Source organism: Apaloderma vittatum, unplaced genomic scaffold, assembly GCF_000703405.1.
Source record: "Apaloderma vittatum isolate BGI_N311 unplaced genomic scaffold, ASM70340v1 scaffold6346, whole genome shotgun sequence".
Lineage (NCBI taxonomy): Eukaryota > Metazoa > Chordata > Aves > Trogoniformes > Trogonidae > Apaloderma > Apaloderma vittatum.
In genome coordinates, this window is record NW_009721198.1 from 21,172 (window position 1) to 43,857 (window position 22,686).

Below are 22,686 nucleotides of genomic sequence, written 5' to 3' on the forward strand. Positions count from 1 at the left end.
AGTAAAATAAAGTTTTGCTCATGTGTATGATGGATGCTTGGTCAGCAGTGGTGGGAACCAAACAGGCTCAAAGGAAAAGCGTTTGTTCTGGGGGAGTCAACTGTGCAGATGAAATCATAAAAGTGAGGCTTTGTAACATCTCAAATTAAAGGCATAAACCACACTCAGTATAAATAAGAAAATGCAATTTTTTTTTCCTTCTACTACACAGCGGAAGCACTGCTGCACTCCAGTTTTACAGCCTTTTATACTGGTTTAGTAGCTGGGTTACCACGTACTCCAGCCAACAGATAGAGCTGCCTCCTTCATGCTACTTACCCATTAATAGAATATTAGTTAATTTTCTCAGAGAGAGAAGATAATTCCTCAAGCAACTCAGAAACACGAATTTTTACTCAAATAGGATTTCATATTCCCTTAAGTAATTGAAATATTTTGCTAACTTTCCTAACATTTTAAAATTATATTCTGTATTTATTTTAAGTAATGAATTATTAATAATGTACTGATAAACAAAGAACTTTCAAGCTAATGTGGATCTGGGTATACCAGAGAATCCAGAAATGGACTAAATCAGGGATTTTTTTCCTCTTCTTGATCATATTTCATGCTCCATAATTGTGATATGTCTATTTAAAGTAGAAGACATATAAAGTATAGGACAACGTGTACTTAAACACAGTTATAGCTGAAAGAATTTAATATAATTTTTGTTCCAAAAAAGCTTCCTGGAGTGAAATGAAGATTAATTAGTACATTAGTGAAATCTTTCCTACTTGTAGGAGACTTGAGAGTCCCAGTACATTAATATGTGTAAGACACAAGAAGATACTCAGAGAGTAGGAATTTTAAAAGTGTAGGGGTTTTTAATTTTTATTTATTGCACTAATTGAAATTACTCTTATGAAAGAAATAATTTTAAAGCCAGCATTAATATTCCTCTGTAGAGTATTATACCCACTATGTACTACAATATATGTTATATATATGTGAATGAGTATGTTTATAATGACCTATTTTTAGCTTGATGAATTTTTACTCATTTTCTCTTATGAATAACCTGTGTTCAATTCAATTAAACTGAAAACTGCTGGTGTTTTTAATTTCAATTATCACTTCTACATTTTGTGTTACCAGGAAAGGGACAGCTACTAATTTAACCTCTATTGAAATTGAATTAGTTCTTGGGCTTTTTTTTTTTCTGATTTATTTTCTCTTCTTTGTTTTCTCAGGAGTGGGTTATAAAAAGACTTTCAGAGCCCCTTCTCTTTATTGAAACAGTTATTGGTCTACATTTTTAAAAACAACTTCTGTGTAATCATGTAGAAAGATGCTGCAACCAAACAGTGATGAAGTATGAAATATATAGACCAAATATATATTTTGGTTCAGACTTATCTGATGTCTTCAAGAGAGCCAAAACTTCTTCCTAAACCAGCTTTCTGTTGTTTTCAGTTACTGCAGAACTAAGCCTTATAGATCAGAACGTAATATAGCATACTCTGGTCTCTTATACTTGAATATACTTGTGAGCCTTGAGAACTAGTAACAGAGGTGGAGAAATATTTTCTCATTTTTTTTTGTGGAAGCTGTATGGGATGAAAGACATACAGAGCAATACAAATGGAAGGGGTTTTTTTTGTGAAATGGTTAGGGATGGTTATCTCAGACAGTTTTTTTGTTCTTACCCTAAAGCGTGCTATAAATTTGCCTGTTTATATTTACAGGTGTGAAGCATAAGGTGGAAGACCTAAAACACAGGAGGCATCCCCAAACGGGGTGCACTAATTACTGGGTCTATAGGGCCATCCTGCCTTTTGATCTTTTCTCCCTGATCTAGAGTACAGTCGAATTACTTAAGCTAAAGGCTCAGAGGGGCAACACCTTGGTTTGTTGCATTCTGTCACAGAAGCTGTAGACTTATTTTATAGCTCAGTGGCAACAGTCTACATTTCTAGGAACATCATGGAAGACAGTAGATTTGATAGTATCCATCTCCATTGATATTCCTTGGTGAAATACATGTAAAAACTCCTTTCAAGTCTTGTCTCATTAGGTAAAACACAAACCTTAGAGGAGTTATGGTAAGGCTCCCCAACAGCACAGCAAATATGTGCAAGATTTTGAGCCTCCCACTGGAAGATACTCCAGTGAGCAAAAGCCTCGTCCCACCTCCTGCTCGCTATGGTGGTTTCAGGGGACAATAAGCAGAAATAAATGAACTGGATGACATCCAGCATGTGTGGCTTCCCACAGTAAATAACAATCAGCACTTTGGCTGCTTCCCCCATGCAGCAGGCAAGGTGCCAGCAATCCTTTTAATCAGCACCATTCTTTGTTTAGCAATGCCCACTAACTAGTGTAATTTTCAGTTTCCTGTTATTAGCACCAGCAGCAAAACAACAGTAAACAACGTGACTAAAGACTTGAATTTAAAAGCTCACCCTGCAGCTTGATGCACCAAACTTTATGGGTGAGTCTTTGGCATCTGAAAAGTGCTTACTGTTTCAGCCCTTATTTGTCACTACAGGAGGGCATTGTCCAACCCTGACTTCACAAATAGGCAGAAGCTATAATTAAACTAAATGTAGCAGAACCCATGCTTCAGATACGGAGTGGTGCAGTCTGCCGTAAACACTTTGGCAAAGACAAGGTACCCAGCCTCCTGGGGGTAGCTGTATTCAGGTGAGCACTGCTGCTGTGACTTGCCTTTCACACATTCCAGCGCGTTTTTGATCAAGTCCCTTCAAATCGACTGAAATACTAGGTGAGAGGAGAAGGAATAGCTCCTTGGTGGCAAGTGCTGGTCACTCAGGTGCACCCCCTAAGACCCGCTCTTGCAATTCACTTGAGCAGAATGAAGGACAACACCCAACCCTAACAGCAATATGTGAGTATAGGTCGATTCCCTACTTGAAAACCATGTAGGTTTTTGTTTTGTTTTTCTTACCCAAGAGAGTTAGAATTTAGAAGCTCAGTTGGTGTTTTTGTTTTCCCTAGAAGCTCCTTGTACCCTTAAAAGTGTGAAAGATCCACTGAGGAGGAAACTGTACTAACAATGTTCTGCTAAAGGTTAGCAGAATTGAACCATCATGATTTCTAATATTCTACAGACATAGCTGAAAATGAAAAAGCCTAATTTTAGCAGAAGGTATTTCTGAAGCAATCTCAGTGTGTCTGGGGTGAAAAAAAGAACTATATTCTTTCTAAAATGCTGATTTGATTGTATTTTGTTTGTCAGTCAACTAGATGTTGATACTAAGTACTGACACCAAATTAAATTTCATTTTAATCTTGAAGTAAGAGCACCATGAGTTTTGCATTCCTGTGATGTGTCTGCATTAAAGACACTCAGCCTGAAAGCGTATTCTAACTCACATTATTTCAGTATTTTTCAGAGTGGTTGTTCTTTGTTTCTTTCAAAGACTTGCAATGGTAAAGGTAGACAGATCAATATTTGGTTAGTGCTAACTACAAAGCACCGAGGAATTTCAGCTCCTAGAGAATCCTGTCATAGAAATGGCAAAAGAGCATAGAAGTCAACAGGGAACAGGTTAGAAACTCGAAATCAAACATTGTAGTCGTTGTTTATATTTTATATAGTAACACTTTTACCCTTTAACAAAGGTTTTTGCTTTCTGCACTAATAACAACACTTTCTCTCAGGAGAAGGGCCCCAGCACTGCAAGCATAAGAACAAAAGCGCTTACCTGCATAAATATTTATAAAACTGAGCCTGATGTTAGCATAAATAGGACCTGATTCCCCAAGTACAGTGGTGAAAATCAGAAGCAACTGAGGCAATGATTTCTATGAAGCTGCTGTGATTGGGAGAGAAATGTGTTCTGTGGTAAGAAACGCGTCTTCCCTGTTCTCATGGTGAGGGCAACATGCCTCATGCTGAGGGTCTCGCATTCAGTGTCTGTCACAGGCCGCCCCCTCTATATCATTAAACCTCACAGTCACATACTTGGTCATCCAGCCTGTCAGCACACCACACCATCTTTTCCTTCATTCGGCTGCCCAAAGGGCTCCCCAGAGCATGGGTCCACAATAAGGAGAAGATATTTTGACCACTAGAGCTCTACTGTTTATAGTGATCATGGAAGAGCCAGAATGGGCTTCGTGGCAATACCTTGGGCCATAAATCTAAATACCTTTGAGAAGTAGGAGTGAACAGTTCCGTAAAACGGGAGGATGTACCATTGCTGCTTACAAATGTTTCTGCAATTCAGTAACAGACAGGAGAAAAGCATCAGAATGGAATTTGAAGTTTAGTCAGGAATATAAACTGATAACTTTTTTTGGTAAAAATTCTAAACAAGCAACATAAATCTCATTTAGACTGTTCTGAAGCTTTCCTTGTCTCGTATATGGATACTAGATACATTGCTTTTGGCAGTATATCTCAAATTTGTAGCATAAAATAATTGGAACCAAGTACTGAGATAAATCTAAATAAATGGTGATTGATATTTGCTGACTTGAACAGCATAGGAAACAAAAAAGAAGCAGAAGAGAATCAGACACAGTTATGATACAGGTTAGGCCTAAGAAAGAGATTTAATTCTCATAGTTGCAACATTCCATACGGAGATCCATTGAGGTTGAAATTGTTGGGCATAAGAACTTCTTGCAAGACCTGCTAAGTTTATGGCACATAAAATTTGTCTTTGTTCCATAATTGAAGCTTCTGAGAACAGAATAAGAAAATAGGGTTGTTACGACTTAGGCTCCGTTACAGGGGATGGTACTACATCTCCTGTTCAGTGAAGCAGATGCTATATGACTTCCTTATTTTCAACACTACTTGAAGTGCAGTGGTTTTTCTGGAAATCATATTCAGTGTGGTTATTTGATCAAGTCTGAGGGATGATATGAGATTCAAATCTGGAGAATTATACTACTTAGAGATATGAAATAGAAAAAATAATAGATGCCTGCACATAAGCTTTGAGCCTGTTCATGGACTGTTTAGTGTTGAGGCAGTTACATTAATAGAAAAAAAGATGGGCTTCAATCTTGGGATCCTAATTAGGGAAATGAAGTAGAACACTTCCTTCCTGAGATTTCTCAGAAGATATTGCTCCCAGGGACTTTAAATACAGAAGGAAATGACCACAGGCATATCATAGCCTGAAACCTCCAGTTTCAGGTCCTCTGTTGAACAACTGAGAGCTCTGAAGAAGCCCGGCATGCTCCCCAGTGAATGGCAGGAATACCTTAACTGGGGTACATACTATTTCATGGCTTATGAATACAGGAGGAAAGAAAAAATATTCCGAATAAGCCAAAAAAAGGATCAGATTTTTCCAGTACAGGGCAACAGAGACCAGTACTTGCTTATCTACTGTTAAAAAAATAATAATTAGAATGCATTTTGGTATTGCTTCACAGGAATATCTTCCTCTAGGACTGGACTGGAAGATTTTAGAGCCAATTACCACTAAATTACAGTTGTCTGACAGACTGAAGGAATGTGTAGTTCTTTTCATTACAGATAGTTAATGTGGTGGAGGACAAATCAGCTGAACAAAACTGTAATTGCCACATTTCTATTTAGAGTTCTGGTATCCTTGAGAAGTCATTATGGTGAAAGACACATGAAGAGGGTCAAAAAATCTTCATGACATTTGGCATTAAAATTGATGAAGATTTGCAACTGACTTTAAGAGAGGCAGGTTTTTTAGCCTAGAAGAATAACAATATAAATTCCAGAGCTAAATGTTACAAGTATCCAGCATTGATGAATCCACAGAGGTAGTTAAAAACTGACAAACAAATTTTCCATTACTCTCTGTGCCAAGCTGAACCAAATTTTGCATGTGCTTTAGTATTAATGTTCTCTTTTGTTTTATGTTGGGTCACTAATCTTTTTCATCTTGCTCTGGAGGAACCTTGTGCCCCAAAAAACTTAGGAAACAGGTGAAAAAAGAATGTGAAATGAACTGGGTTGTACTTGTAAAAACTATTCTGGACACTTCTGTTTTGCGAGGCCACAGTGAAGCTGCTCACAGTGCCAGAGATGCATAAATGGATTTCCTGCCTATTGGTCCATATCTGGTAGCCTGTACAATATGTTTCCTGTGCACCTAGATGCAGTGCTTAGTGTTGACATTTTTAATCACAAGCACAAGCATTTGTCTGTTGCCCTGATACCTATAATTGCTGGTAGATACCATGCCAGAGACAAACACTGCCTCATCCAGCTACCAGGGGTTTACTTGTAAAAACTATTCTGGACACTTCTGTTTTGCGAGGCCACAGTGAAGCTGCTCACAGTGCCAGAGATGCATAAATGGAGCAAGTAAATAATTGTGAGTAAAGAATGCTTCCTAGACCAGTGTTTTTTCAGGCATGAGGCTGCCGTTATTTCCACTTGATAGCTGTGGAGCTTGGTCATGGAGGGGTAAGCAGTTTCACTCAAATACACTGCCCACAGAACACACATTTCACTCTTAATTAGGTGTCCATTTTTCTTTCCCATAAGGACAAACTTTGCTATCTCCAGCCCCTGGGAAAGTTCAGTTTCCCACAGTCAACAGCCCCCCCACTGGTGCTCCCCACTTTGTTCCCAGGGCGTGTTTGAAGGAGCTTTGATCAAAGGCTGAGAAGCCATCTCTCAGATAGCCAGGGACACTCTAAATGGTTTTGACTGTCAGAGCAGAGACATTAAATTAGGCAGTTGTCAATGTGGAGCTTGTGCAGGCAGCAAAGCACTGGTCTAACACTCTTTTGCAACCCAGAAGGCTTTTTGGTGTGATATTCAAGGCTTTTAAAGGTGGGTGGTAGTTAATAAGCCAGCCAGAGAGCCAAAAGGCTGCAGTTTTTAGATTTCTCGTTTCATGCTGTGTTTACTGAATCATGCTGTCTTCTGAGTATTTGCTCCTATTTCTTTTGTTACACTCACCATATCTAAGGTCCTTCAAGTATATTTCACAATGGAATTGACTGGGTTGAGTAAAATCCCTTACTTGAATGTTAATGTGAGAATCATTCACATAGTCAGGAGTGGAGAGCAACTGCACAAATGTCCAGCTGATCTGAGGAATATGGGCTCTGTTAGGTACTGGAGTTTAGACTTTCCCTCAAAGATAAATGCAGGTTGGCCCAAGACTTGCAATAAGCTTCCACAGCACTGGAAGATTTAACCTTGATGCTTTGCATTTGTGATTTGCTGTGTTATTTGAAGACTTACCAGTGTTTATTTTAGCACAGCTGCAGACCTAAAGATCTGATCAGAAATTAATTCTGTTTAAAACAAGGTACTTTTGACAGTTTTGCTGGATGAACTTCACCATCCAGAACTATCATCAGAGGCTGTTTTTATTCCTTCTCATCTTATTTTGCAGGCTTAGCTTGTCCACCTGAAAATATATGTGTCTACTGCGTGTCCCTGAATTACAGTGTAACAGGGAGACAAATTAATACAGGATAAAAAATGGAGTTAAAATGTCTTATAAAAAACTCTTTAAAAATTAAGATAACTGGTATCAAGAAGTCCAAGTAGAGGGATTTTTTGAACATTTTTCTCAACTGATGAACTGTCTCACTAAAACATTTTATACTAAATTGTATGTTATGGTGTGCAGTGTTTAGAGCAGCTACAGTTAGTATTCATCTCACCACATGAAGAAAAGGGGACAGGTGGGAGAAGGGAGAATAAAAGGCATATACCCACTAAATTTTTTAATGGCATTAGCAGTGCTGCACTGCATCAAATTTCAATTCTGTAATGTTAGTGCTTACCCAGAAACCAAAATCCAACAATTTCACATAACTCAGATACTGAGTGATGCACAGTACAGATGCAGCATAAAAATAACTGCAGTGAGCTGTGGCCAAAGAAGGTATTTTGCTGCTCATATTCTAGTACATAAACATTTATATTCCTCAGATCTCACATATTGACACACAGGAATGCTCTCTGGTAGAAAACAGCTCTACCGGCAGATGAGTTTCACTGAGCAGCTGGCTGGCAAAGCAGAAGTGCATCATGTGTCAGCCTGCCGTGACCAACTTCACGCCTTACCGTGAGCCCACCGAGAGCACACCAGAGCACAGGACACCTACTGCCAGCTTCAAATAGGAGGGACTGACAAACAGTGCAATACAATTCCACCAAAACATAATCCTGACTGTTTTAAGAGTAAAGAACTTCAGAGGTATTTTGTGCTCTGCACTATTGTTGATACTGGTTGCTTAAAATTATGCTCTTTTTCTATGCTGCCTAATGAGTGGCTTGGCATCTACATTTCTCAGAGATAATTCAGAAGTAAGCAATCACTATTATGAAGACAGTCCTTGGTATGCTAGATGACAGTTTTTCCCCAGTGAACACAGAGTGAAGTATCTCCATGAACAGCAGTAAGTCATGAGATGAATAGAAGTATAGGGGCTGAGTTCATTATTAACTTTCAAAAAGAAGATTTCAATCTCTGACAGCAACAGTGAGACTAATTGAAATGAGTATCTCCACTGAATGCATCAAGGTCTGTGAATTTGTGATAATTGACATCTATATGCTAGATTTGTCAAACTGCACCTCCAAATTATTTTTACTCTTACATTTGAAAAGTTTCAAGGAAATATATAATGAATGTAAGTGTTATTTATTGTTGAGTTCGTAGTCTTGTGAAATATAGAAGAGTTCCCTCTAAGCCCCTAGACAATGTATGCCAGTGCTTTTGAAACATAATAACAAAATTCTGTCTTGACAAGGATGTTTTTTAAAAAGTTTTTCTTCAGTCATCTGTAGTTGAGAAAACAACTGATCTGAAGAACAACTGGTAAATAATAACTCAGTTTTAAAAAACAGAGGTTTGAGCTATGTGTATTATACATGCCTTCAGGAACTCTCCACAGATAGAAAACAATGATTTTCAGAAATCTCTGTGTTGACAACAGACATAGTATCCAACTGCTAGGTTTAATAGCTTGGAGTTTCATTATCCTGTTGCCTATTGTCTAGTTTATTAAGGCTAAACAAGTCACAGGCAGTTTCTAACATGGCAAGATGTTAATTTTCAGTTTGAATTATTCTAGATTTTCTAGTAAGATTCCAAACTTCCTTTATTTTTTCCTATTTGTTTTCTATTTTATTGGCATTTCTATGCTACAAATTTAGCAGGTTTACATGTATGAAGCACAACTGATGACAGCTGTCATCAGTGCACCTCTTTGAAAAGACAAGTTGTTGGTGCTTCTTTGTATATACATTCTCCTCGTGTCCACAACACTGCTGTTCAGACACTGTACAGAGGGGTCACCACCTCTGTGAAAACTTTGAGCACAATGCCCATGTTTCATGCACCATTACCCAGTAGAACAACCCATCTCCTGTTTGATGTGCAGAGTCACAGAGGGATATAGGTCAAATGGTTTTACTGTTGTTCCGTGACAGTCAGGAGAACTAGGTGGGAACTTTTAACTGACCTGTATTTTTCTTCCAGGCTCTCTTCTGCTTCATTAGAAAGTCTGCATCTGGACAGACCTGCATCTGGACAGACCTGCTCTTGCTAAGCTTACATGCTCTGTAACTCAAGGACTTCTACAGACAGTTGGCAAATCTTGAGGGAAAAGCAACCGCACTGACTGAGGCTGAAATGAAATCTTCCTTGCTGCCTTAGGACTCCATGAAGGAGGATAAAATGCATATTTAAGCTCTAAGCTACCTCATCTGCAAGAACAAGCTTTGGAGGACCAATGTGAGGGGCAAAATACTCTTGCATTAGTGTCACTATCATTCATGCTCAGTTTTGTTTCCTTCTGTCTTGCCTGTGCTAATCTTGAATCTGCATTCATTCATTCTAATATAAACACATGGATTCAGTACAGAAATTAATGGCATCACAACGAGCTGAAGACATCCTATTGACGCTGTGAGATAGGGGGGACTGATGACTCAGAGACAGTTGATCCAAACTAAAGTGTTATTTCATGTAGTGTGAAATCTTTTGTTTCATAATATAGAGTTCCAGAGATATAAACTAAAAGTATTATGTTGCCTTTGCCCCTTGTAATGCTTTAAAACAGATGGTAGAGGTTAAGTAAGGAAGCAAGGAAAATGGAATAGACTTTTAAAATCTCTATTTGTATCACCACAGAGGTATTCACCACAGAGGTATTCTTTGTATCACCCATTTTTAAAATCTCTTCTACAGTCAAATGCCTACATCCCCTCTCAGCTTTTAGTGTCTCATAAATATAGTGTAAAGGGACACACTTTTCATTTGTACTAAATAAATTCTAATCAAGACAAGGATTATCTTAGAAACTACGTTTGAAAGACAGAAGTGAAAGACAGAATCGTACATCTCAATTAGTCATAGATCAGTGACTGTGCAAGCCAAAGAGCCATAAAGGTAAAAGTTATCCATGTGTAGGACACTGAGATACATTTCTCATACTTCCTTTCTTACCAAGTAAGTTCCAGTTACAACAAACCAAACAAATATATTTATTGTTGCTAAAATAGGATAGAAATACATAAGTAAAATCAAACCAGTCTGAAAACTTTAACTTCAGTACCCTCAAAATTACATTGAGACGCTTCAGGTTTTACACAAGCTAGTGTATATGCTGCAGAAATGCACAGTATATACCTAAACTTCATCTTCATCATTAACCAAAAAATTGCAAGAATAGAGAAATTATACAGCGAAAATTGTTTTTATTTAGTCATCTTTTAAGTCTCAATTACTTTTATAAAAATTAGAGCATTTCTTTCTCTTTTAAAATCTTTTTTTCTATGGAAAAATACTCTAACTATCAGGTTGTCATACCAAATGCGGATAAAGCCACCTTGTTCTTTCAGGCACCTCAGTAGATCACTTGTAGCTCATGAAGGTGCCTAACAGACCCACTGGCTTTGGAGCGGAATATAAATTCAGATAAATATTTCTATCTCGTGTTTTATACTAGCCAGACTAAGTGACTTCTTTGACATCCATATGTTGATTACATATGCTTCTGTGTCTCAGTGACCTCAAATTCTTTTTTAACGTCAGAGTGCCAACATTACCTAGATACAAAGCTATATCAGACATCAACCTGAATTTCCACAGTAAGTATTTATGCAGATTTTATTTATTTCTAGAGACTTTTTACAGCTAAAAATGTGAAAATTCACACTGTAAATATATTGAGGTTTTGAGGGGATAGGCCTGCTGTGCACAATACAGAATCAGCAATTAGTTTGAAACCATTATCTAATCCTATATATTGGATTACTTATCTAATCTGAATGTGGGCAGCTCAGATCACAAACTGATGGAACTATTCACTGGAATAGACTTCAAGAGGTCATCTAGGCCAAATTATTAAAAATATCCTATGAATATTCTTACACTTGGCTATGTAGATATACCTTATGACAGATAAACCAACAGGACATGACCTGTATGTTTTTATTTCCTACTAATTAGATTGGAAATATGGTTAATTTGATAAAACAAGCACTTTCTGCTCATTTACCTTTTTTTAGTAAGAGACTAACAGAAGAAGAAACAAAAGGGAAGGAACTTTCCAGAAAAGGACAATGAGAATAGTTGTATTTTATCATGCATAACTCGAATGTTCTAGACAACCAATAAACGAGCTTTATAACCTATACAACAAGCTTTCATTAAACTTTCTGTGACTCACAAATGCAACATACAGCAATACAATGTTTCCACTAAACTATAATTGAAATAGAAAAATCGTTGAATAAATTACCATATTTTGAGTTATGCCCAAGCATATTCTTGCAGGGATGGGTAGTGTGATGAAACCTATCTTTGAACTGCAACATTATCAGAGTTATCTTACTGTCATTGTTTGCCTCATTTGCTAACAGCAAGCGGGAAGAAAGGTGTCTTAGAAATGTTGTTTTCCTAATAAATATCACAAGTATAGAGCTGGTTATTTAAAGCTACAGCATGTATCCAGGGACATTTTTATGTGTGCTTGACTTCAATTTACACTGTCTCTGATGTTAAATGGAGGAAGATCAATGTTCGTCAAAAATCCTTTCACTATTCCGGGAAAGTCTAGTAGTCTCCCAACACAGACTTTGACAGAATTCTGTATGAGAATAACCGACCAAAATTAAAAGATCATTAACATTTAAGTTTAGTGCAGAAGCATCTTTTGTGCAGAAAAAGCATTATCTAAGTATTTTTAAAATGGAAATGTGCCATAGCTCAGGGACATTTTCCAAACTGTGAGACCTATCAATGGTCAAAAGAGAAAGACAGACCACATGCTGAGTGCACACTTGATAGTCTGTGCAATTTATTGTGAAGTACCACTTGTATTAGGCCCGCCACAGAGCTATTGGTTTGAAAGGTTAATGGCTACAGCAATCACAGTTTCAATTTACAAGAAATGGGATGACAGGAAGCCAAATACAAAATGGAGAAGTCCCACTGTGATGACAGCTGAGCAACAATTCATCAACAAGAGTGCAGGAACATTGTAAAACCAGAGTGCTGGGGACAAGTTTTTTAGCCTTGGGAGGGCTTAGGACTTTCATTAAGGCAATGTTTGAGGGACACTATGGAAGATTTAAAATCTTTAAACTACTGAGCATAGGCATAAGTTCTCCCTTGATACTTTTCCTTGCAGCAGTTGTTAGGTCATGTGAAGGTGCTCTTCCTACCTCCTTATGTTTGCTTTAGTGTATGTCCTCTTGTATTTTAAATGTCAACTTTGTCTACTTCCAAAATAGCCTTTGCCAAAATTGGCATTTCAATAGTCTTTGGGCCTTTCCTGCAGCTACCTTCTGCTTCTGGCTTCCTAGAGCATCAGCTATACCACAGTGTGATCCGAGACTCTCTGAACTTTCAGGTGTGTACATACACACTGAGTTGCTATCTGAGATACCGCGCTCTCTCCACTTAAATTATTTTCGACTGGATTTGGCATGTAATTTGCCTATGTTTGCAAAAAGACAGAGTAAAAAATGCACATACTCCAAAGGCTGTTCAAAAGACACAGGAGAAGTTGCCACTTTTCTTTTTCATTACCTCCTGACACACCTGAAGCCAGTGCTCAGTCACCCTAACAGTGAAACAGTGCTTCCTGATGTTCAGAAGGAACCACGTGTGTTTCAGTTTGTGCCATTGCCTCTGGTCCTGTCACTGGGCACCACTGAAATGAGACTGCCCCAATCTTCGCACTCCATCTTCAGGTATCGACACATGTTGACAAGTTTCCCCCTGAGCCTTCTCGTCTGTAAGCTAATCAGTCCCAGCTCTCTCAGCCTTTCCTCACAGGAGAGACACTTCTCCAATCCCTTAGTCATCTTTGTGAGCCTTGGTTGGACTCTCTCCATTACATGCATGTCTCCCTTGTTCTGAGGAGCCCAGAACTGGACACAGCACTCAGATGTGGCCTCATCAGCACTGAGCAGAGGAGAAGAATCACCTCTTCTGACTTGCTGGTTGCCTAATAAATACATTGCCTAATGCATCCCAGTACAGCATTTGCCTTCTTTGCTGGCTCATGCTCAACAAAGCAAAGTTGCGTTCCAGCTGGGTGTGCCCCAGCACATGCTGGTGCATGAAGCACACAGGGGGGAGATATTGGCAGGATAGGGTCAAGTTGACCAGCAAACAGGGGAGTGAGAAGAGACTTGACCTGTGGCAGGCAGAAGAGGATGACTGAGCACTGTCAGGGAGAGACTGCCTAAACACAGACCATGGGATGTCATGCAGCATCATCCTGCACCTGTACCCACCAAACCCATTCAAACTGTTTTTGATAAAAGCTAGACTTGTGACAGGAAAGATGAACTAATTGGCATAGGCAAGCTTCTCATAGAGCTGAGGCAGGCCTGCCCTACCAATTCTATGAAGCAATTAGGGAACTGTGAGCTAGCACCAAATTTTTCAGTAGAAACTGGTAAATACAAGAAACAAACCAAACCCCATCTCAACTGAATTTTTTTAAATCTCTCATTTCTAGAAGTGTAACGCTTGGAACTACTGCTTTAAACTGGTTTACTTTCATAACAGTCACAAGCCCTGGGCATGCTTTAGAGTATTTTCTAAAGTAATTGATAATTTTGCAATTATATTAAACATAAAACCACTGAAGTTCATGCTTATTAACTCTAAATAGTCAAAGATACTTATACATGCATGTCTTTAATTATCATGTACTGATAAGGAAATGAAACACCTGAATAAAGACGTATTACCTAGTATTACCATCAGCACTCCTTTGATGTAAGTAGAACTTACATCTTAGAACACAAAAGCATATGAATAACTGGAATTCCTCTTTTCAGAAAACAGTAAAATGGTGATCAGTTAAATACTTCCATATAACCTATTCCCTTTTTCCATATCTCATTTTCTGCTGAGAATTATCAAGGTCCTTCACTTCTGAGACTCTAAAAATAATTATTCTTAGAGAAACAGAGAGAAGTCTTATTTCATCCACTATACTTAGTACCTTTTTGCCTTAGATAATTAGGGACATTAGTTCATGATTTGCAATGCCTATGGAACACTGTTATTAGCAGGGGAATGTTCTCTGGTACCCTGAGGAAATGAAAATCTTTTAAGAGCAATCACTGTTAATCACTAACATGTCAACATTGTATACCTTTGGCAACTGAGGATGATACACAGACAGGACACATTAAGTGACTCTGTATTTTACTTGCATTGTAAGCTTTCAATAAAAAAGTAGTTTTAAAACATCTCTTTGCATGGCCTAGTTTCATTACAAAATATATGATGTCTAAGAATTGTGCAAGAATTACACTTCTTGTACAACCTATTGAAAATATTCTCTCTGATTCCAAAATTAAGCTTCATAGCATTTTTAGTAATTTTATACTTTGTTACACAATTTCATTTGAGAAGTAAATGCCAAGGGCAAGAAGGTGGCTCTTTTGTAAATATGAAAGAAAAACTAAATCAAAAGGTGATAAATGCAATTCAAATTATCTTTACCTTCAGCTCAGCAGGAGACTTAGCACCTGCACAGCTGCAGCACTCACAGCTGAGTACACAGATTGGCATTCCAGATTGATGGTTTGAGACCATCTAAGGAACCTGAAGGTGCACAAGTCCATGGGACCTGATGAGATGCACCTGCTCATCCTGAGGCAACTGGCAGATGAAGTTGCTAAGCCACTATCCATCATATTTGAGAAGTCGTGGCAGTCCGGTAAAGTCCCTGCTGACTAGAAAAGGTGAAACATAAGTCCCAATTTTAAAAAGGGAAAAAAGGAATAACCACGGAACTGAGAGTCAGTCAGTTTCATCTCTGTGTCTGACAAGATCATGGAGTGGAAACTATGCTAGGGCACATGGAAAATAACGAGGTGATTGGTGACAGCCAACATGGCTTCACTAAGGGCAAATCATGCCTCACAAATCTGATGGCCTTCTATGACAGGGTTACAGTGTTGGTGGATAAGGGAAGAGCAACTGACATCATCTACCTAGACTTGTGCAAAGCATTTGACATTGTCCTACACAACAACCTTGTCTCTAAACTGGAGAGATGGATTTGACAGATGGACCACTCGGTGGATAAGGAACTGGCTGGACGGTTGCACTTTAGGAGTTGTGGTCAATGGCTCAATATCCAAAGTGGAGAACAGTGATGAGTGGTGATCCTCAACGGCTGGTATTGGAACGAGAGCTGTTTCACATCTTTGTCAGTGACATGGACAGTGGGATCAAGTGCACCCTCAGCAAGTTTGCCAGTGACACCAAACTGTGTGGTATGTTTGATACACTGGAGGGAAGGGATGTCATCCAGAGGAACCTTGACAGGTTTGAGAGTTGGGCCCACACAAAGCTTATGAAGTTCAACAAGGCCAAGTGCAACGTCCTGCACCTGGGTCGAGGGAATTCCAAGCACAAATGTGGGCTAGGTGATGAGTGGATTGAGAGAAGGCCTGCAGAGAATGACTTGGGGCTGTTGGTGGATGAAAAAAATGGACATGAGCAAGCAATGTGTGCTTCCAGCCCAAAAAGCCAATCGCATCCTGGGCTGTATCAAGAGAAGTATGGCCAGCAGGTCAAGGGAGGTGATTCTCCCCATTTTCTCTGCTCTTGTGAGTCCCCGCCTGCACTACTGTGTCCCTAACATAAGGACATAAATCTGTTAGAGCAAGTCCAGAGGAGGACCATGAAGATGATCAGGCAGCTGAAGCACCTCCCCTGTGAGGACAAGCTGAGAGAGTTGGGGTTGTTCAGCCTGGAGAAGACAAGACTGACGAACTTACAAAGCACCTAAGGGAAAGATGAGGACGGACTCTTTATCAGGGATTGTAGTGATAGGATAAGGGGTAATGGGTTAAAACCAAAAGAGAGTAGATTTAGATTAGATATAAGGAACAAATTCTCTTCTGTGACAGTGGTGGAAAACTGGAACAGGTTACCCAGAGAAGCTGTGGAAGTTCCATCCGCAGAAGCATTCAAGGCCAGGTTGGATGGGGCTTTGAGCAACCTGGTCTAGTGGAAGGTGACCCTGCCCATGGCAGGGGGTTTGGAACCAGATGATTATTAAGGTCTTTTCCAATGCAAACCAATCCATGATTCTTAGATATACAAGAAAGGAACTGCTATTATTCATTTCTTCTTAATATGAAAGCATTTTCTATCCAATGTTAATTGCACGTAATATCCTGCAGAATTGTTAAACATAGGAAAAAATAGCAAAAAGAAACAGAGATAAAAAGGCTTTTTATAAAGAAAAGAGCTTTCTTAATACAGTATTAACAAAATCAGGGACAGCTCTTACTTTTGGTATAGAGTCAGAATTTACAGCTTCTTACTAAAATTCTTTTGTATCTTATTTCTCTGCTATATGAACTATGGATGCCTCATGTGCAAACACCAAGCTCAGCACCACAGCAAATACACACTGGAAAAGGAGGCAGACTGCATGCGTATACTGGGGTCCTCAGTGGGGACCCCTGCCAACTAAAAACACTAGACCTGACAATAAAGCACATATATCATCAAAAAATCACAATTAATTATGCCTAGTAAAGAGATCTAACGAGTTTATAGATTTGTAAAACTAGAAAGGACTGAAGCAGTCACCTGCTGCTGTTCACCTAATGAAAAATTCCTCTAGCGCGATTTAAGCTAATAACTTCTTGTGATAGTTACTGTGAACACAGAAATCAAAATCTTTCCTCTTACTGACCAAATTCTTCAGGATTTATATTCTCTCCCTTTATTGCATCTTTAGACAAACAACCTCAACACAATTTTCAATCTGTCCTTCATCAAAGCCCGACTACACTAAGCTATAATCATTCTCTTCTGAATATTTTCTAGTTTGTCTGCATCTTTCAGATATTAAATAGCCCTATTATTGCAGAGTGATTGCTTCCACACCTGACCAGACATGCAATATTTAGCTACTGAATCCCATGAGCTACTCCTTTTTTGCTAAGATTGCGCTGGCCTATACTGTAAATGTATGTCAAATTTAAAAAGGAAGTGCTTACATTCTTGAAACCTCTATATAAGATCTGAAGTTCCTTCTTTGTGAATTTACTCTGTGCTTCCAGCAGTTCAAGAGCTTCAGGTCTATGTCGTACTGTGGCCATTTCCATTTCATCTTCTACAGTGTCTGCAGAATATAAGAGGCAGAGAAGGAAAGCTCAGAAAGAAATATAGGATGCAGAAATACCTAACCCTTGCAGAAAGAAAGGAAGTTACATGACATTCTCTTAAAGAACAGCTTTTGCAGCTTTCAAGGCAAATGATGTGCTCATTTTGAACTTGCACTGAACAGCAATGAAAATCCAGCAGTCTGGATATGGATATTACCATGTCAGTACAAATAGCAATAAACTGTAAAGCCAACATTCTGCAAGGGTATGCACAATACATTCAGTATGACTCTCTGACCAAAGAAAACAATTTTATAAAATTTTAATGACTCCAGAATAGTGAAATTTTTCCCTTGGTTTGCTAATGGAAGCGAATTCACTGTATCAGACCGGGATTTTTAGTATTCTTTTATCCTGTAGTCATCCTTTGGAAAGTGTGTGAGATTTATGTTTCACATTCAACAGCAGATCTTACTTTAAGTATGGTATAACGAACCCTTCTGGGCAAACATGATTATTCATGGTGAGTAGACTAAGTGGAGAACATGATGATTTCAGTGACCTTATCATTAGGTGAATAAGAATGTGGATACACACATTCAAGGCTTACAGCTGAGTACAGCCCTGTAACAATGAGAGCAAGCAATGCATTTTTTTCCAGGTGGAGTTTTAAATTGGAAAGTTCAATAAAATAGCTAAAGAAACTTACAAAACATATATTTTTTATACAGGGTGCTAGCCATATGCCTGATCAAAAATACCAATGTGTGTATCTGGTTTTAAGTATCCCCAGCATTAAACATAGCTTCTGTAGGAACTAAATCACTGCCTTATTCTCGTTTAAGAGTTATACCAACTATAGAAATGTAACTTGATAGAACACACCTATTTGTCCCTTCTACAACACTGAAGATATATATTTTACTTCATCAAAGTGTGCCATTCTGCATTCTTAAAATAACATTTTATTCGGTTCAATTTTCACAAGAGCACAATATTAGGATACTCCACTAAAAGAGCATTATTCTTATATCTTCACATATATTTGTTCTGCTACAATGCAGTAATAATAACTTTCAGCTGCTTGGGAGAAATCTGTCATTAGAAGATATAGTTCACTGAAACAAAAATAAATAGACAGAATCATAATACATAAACTATTTGGAGAAATCTTCACAAAATTTTAGGGCCTTGTCTTGTCAAGGACATCTTGCTGTTAGCGATTTTTAGGGAGGTGGTCTCAGTGTCACTCAGATGATTTCAATCTTATTCCAGAACATCCACTGTGTACTGGTTTATGGACAAACTATAATATGTTTCTCTTTCATTTTTCTTTATAGATTATTTCACATGACTTGTAAATCATTATCATCCTTGTGAAAACTTTCAATCTAAATGGTGTTGACAAAAACCCCAACTGACACAACTTCACACTGACCTTCCAATATCTGATAACAGTTTTAATAGGCCAGTATCTGAACTCACAAGATTATAATAAAATGTCAGCTCTCTTCTTTAAAAAGACATGCTGAGGTGCAAAGAGGAAGTCTTGAAAATCCTGCCTCTATAGATGAAATTGGAATAAAGTAGTTCCAGAGCTACAAAGTTGTCCATTGAAGGTGTAGCAAAGTTGAGTCTCATTTTAATTCTGCATAAGAACATCCAGGGTTTATTTTGCACAGTTTCCAAAGCCTTTCTATCATGTTTTAAGGGATTAACCTTTTATATTCTTCGCATAATCATTAAAGTTTCTATAACAGTGTCATGCTGTAGATATGCAGCCAAATTTTTTGATCAACTGCAAGTCAACTCTAGGTGCTTATACTAAATCGGCAAAAGAAATGACTTGAGAATAAATTTTTTTGGGAAGTAACTTGCTTTTTTTTATTCCAAGAATTAAATGGGATTTAAATGGGCTACTGTTTAGACAGAAAGGGACTTAACTGGGAATGAGCTCTCTAAGCATGTATTTGAAATATCTGGCTGCTTAGAGAGACACCTACTAGCCTTTCTAAAAGCTAAATGAATACACATAATAAACATGAAACTAGAGATAAAGGCTAGAGAATGTGATGCTGAGCACAACGTTTGGTCTATCCTGAGCAGTAAATATTTTATTGTGTTTTAATGACTTGGTGAAAATGTAAAAGACTTCAGTGTGGTGATGATGTCTTTCCATTGATTATAAGATATGGTATAAGATACTTTTCACATTCTATTTCTGTAGTCTCTTATAGATATAAATAATTAAAAAATAAGATCATCGTAAACTTTCTTATAATGTGCCAACTATGCTGATTAAAATACTATTGCATACATGAGTCACTTGCAGGTTTTTAATCTTTTTCTTCACAGTTACAGCTACTGTTATCCAGGCTGGGAAAATATCTATTCTTTAAAATATACAATGAAAATGTGTGAAAATACATCTACTCCTAAACAGTAATGATTTCTATGGCATTAATAAAAAATTATTTCAGTTCTCTAGCTTCTTCAGCCTAAGAAAGTTGAGGTTTGTGGGTTTTTTTCTTAATAAAAGGCTAACATATGCCAATTGAAAAACAGAAACAAGTTTGCATTCATTCCATTAATATACTAAACAAAATATTCTTACTGATTTAATTAATAAGTAGTTTTCTTCTAGCTAAACGGAGCTCTGCTTTGAACCTTTCATTGTTTGTTAAAGAAAAAAATGGTGAAAGCAATGCAAAAAGTAGACAAATACTTCAAATAATGGCAGCTGGAGAAGCATGTCCAAAACCAGGGCTCAGCTCATATCTGTAAAAACTGCACACACGCATTTGCCTGCACAAACCCCAAACTACAGCTCCCGCATCTATTTAATAACTGCATGCACTCACAGTTTTCTTTTCCAAAACAATTTTTTAATCTAGTCCTATCTCTAGCACATGCATTTAACTCAGAAAGGATGGATTTGACCATAGGCTTCTTAGGCTAAGCACACAATTAAAAAAAAAAAAATTTCTTTGACATGCTTTGTTGAATGGGAATGCTGAAATAAGATTTTATTTATTCAGGTAACCTTTGTCTGCATATACTGATAGAAGTTAAGTACAGAAATGCAAATTCAGGATATTTCAACAAAATACTTGTTTTAAAAACAATCCCCTTAAATTTCTAAGGAATCCACAGTATGTGATTATTATTGTAGGTAGTGCTGGCTTCATTCCTAGTGCATTACAATGCGCCTTCTTTCAGGCTAGCAGAAATCAAATAGCATGTTTTCAAAAAGGATTAATAACAATGCCTACAATTATATTCTTATTTACTATGATATTTTCATTTAATGTAATATTTTTACTTAATACAGCATTTCATTATTGACGAGAGTACAGAGAAAAATGCTGAACACTTTTTTTTTGCTTCTTGGTTCTCAAGTATGAAATATTTAACACAAGTTTTACTTTTCTTCTGGTTTATAAAACACTTTCAGCAAGAAAATACAAGTTTGTATGTCAAAGTTACTGAAACTGACTAATATTTTTGTGTTACTTCTGCAGACAAAAATCTTGCACAGAAATGTGCAAGGAATAACGATGTGCTGCTCTCTAGCCAACTTCAAGCAAATAGATCAAATCTGATATCAGTATTATTATGTTTAGTTTTTCTAATTTATGCCCCATCATTGGGAGCGTTCAAGGGTTGGATGGGGCTGTGAGCAACTTGACATAATGAAAGATTTCCCTGCCCATGGCAGGGAGCTTGAAACTAGATGATTTTAAAGGTCTCTTTCACCCCAAACCATTCTGTGGTTCTATGATTCCTTTTACAGTGTAAGGCTATATTACTCGGGTCACGTAGCTGAGGGCAACTTCTACATAATGATTTACTATCAGGTGTCATGACAGTAACTGAACTTTTTAAGTGGTCCTATTTCAAGTAAAACACATCAGCTGAAGTCACCATAAAAAGAAAAAATCACCGTGCATCCACATGTTTAGTCCTTTTCATCTTTGAGATCTCAAATATTTAGAAAGGAAAGTGAGCACCAAGGTCTTCTCCATAGAGAAGTATATGAAAGACAGCAAAGTGGGATAGCAAAATGAAAGCCTAGGTCCATACCACTGAAGTCTAAGCATTTAATAGGAGCCTGTGCTCATAGTCAAGTTTTCTTGGGTTTTTCCTTATTCAATGGACATGGGGAACTGTCCTTGAAGGCTCCTTTTTTTTTTAAAAAAAATAATCTTAAATTGATTGATATGGTTTATCAGGAGAGTATATGGGCGGCACAGGGACAACTCAGCTTCTAATTTTAGGTCCTCAGATTAGTGCAATTCATCTAGACTGAATTGGCTCCACAGGGATATTTTACAACCAGTTTTATTAGCCAATTTATACAGGAAGACATTAGTGCTATTACTATACTTAATCACTACTTAGGTATATATATTTGAGAGATTTTATTTCCTCATGGCATATCAAGATGTTAAAGGTAGTGCCGCTGTGCTTTTCTTTATCTCCACAATCACAAACTTTTTTTTTCAATCTCATTGCTTTTCTCTCAGACACAAAACTTCAAGTCCTGTTCCCTAAATTTTCATATAATCACATAGTTAAATATTCAAAACCTGCAGGGCCAAGCCTTTCCTCCCAGATCAGTACTGCTGATAGTTTCCTGTGTATTGGACAGCAAGCACACACAGACACGTGCATAAACGTACACGTGCACACACGTACACAATAAGATATCACTTTTCAGATACATTGAGAGCTGGTATTTCATATAATCACTTCTCAGCTAGCTTGCAGAGCATAAGTGCCAATCCAGGAGCTCCTACGCAGCAGACCCTGGCACTGGTGTCTTGCCATACTGCTCTGCATGGACACAGCTGTTACCAGCCCACAAACTGGTTTATCACTTGGTTTTAAACATCAATAGAGCATATGATTACCCCAGCAGATACTGAAAGTGTAATTTCTGATGCATGCAAACCTAGAACAAAAAATCAAATGAAAAATAAAACTTGCTTTGAGTAACAGGAGATGTCGTTTTGGCAGCCGAGCAGGGTAAGAGCTTCATAAGTCGCTCTTTAATGCTGCGTTTGGTACTGTTCTGAGCGTAGAGGAAACCTAAAAAATATATTATC

At 37.8% G+C, this 22,686-nt stretch overlaps 1 protein-coding gene across 1 annotated transcript in view; it reads right to left on the minus strand.

The window, feature by feature from the left end:
* Positions 1 to 22,686, minus strand: part of LOC104275357 (Kv channel-interacting protein 4-like) — a 97,927-nt gene that overhangs the window by 20,708 nt on the left and 54,533 nt on the right. Inside the window, exon 3 of the mRNA XM_009871285.1 lies at positions 17,471 to 17,595. Within this exon, the coding sequence (XP_009869587.1) occupies positions 17,471 to 17,595 (125 nt within the window). The remainder of the gene's footprint in view (positions 1 to 17,470; positions 17,596 to 22,686) is intronic.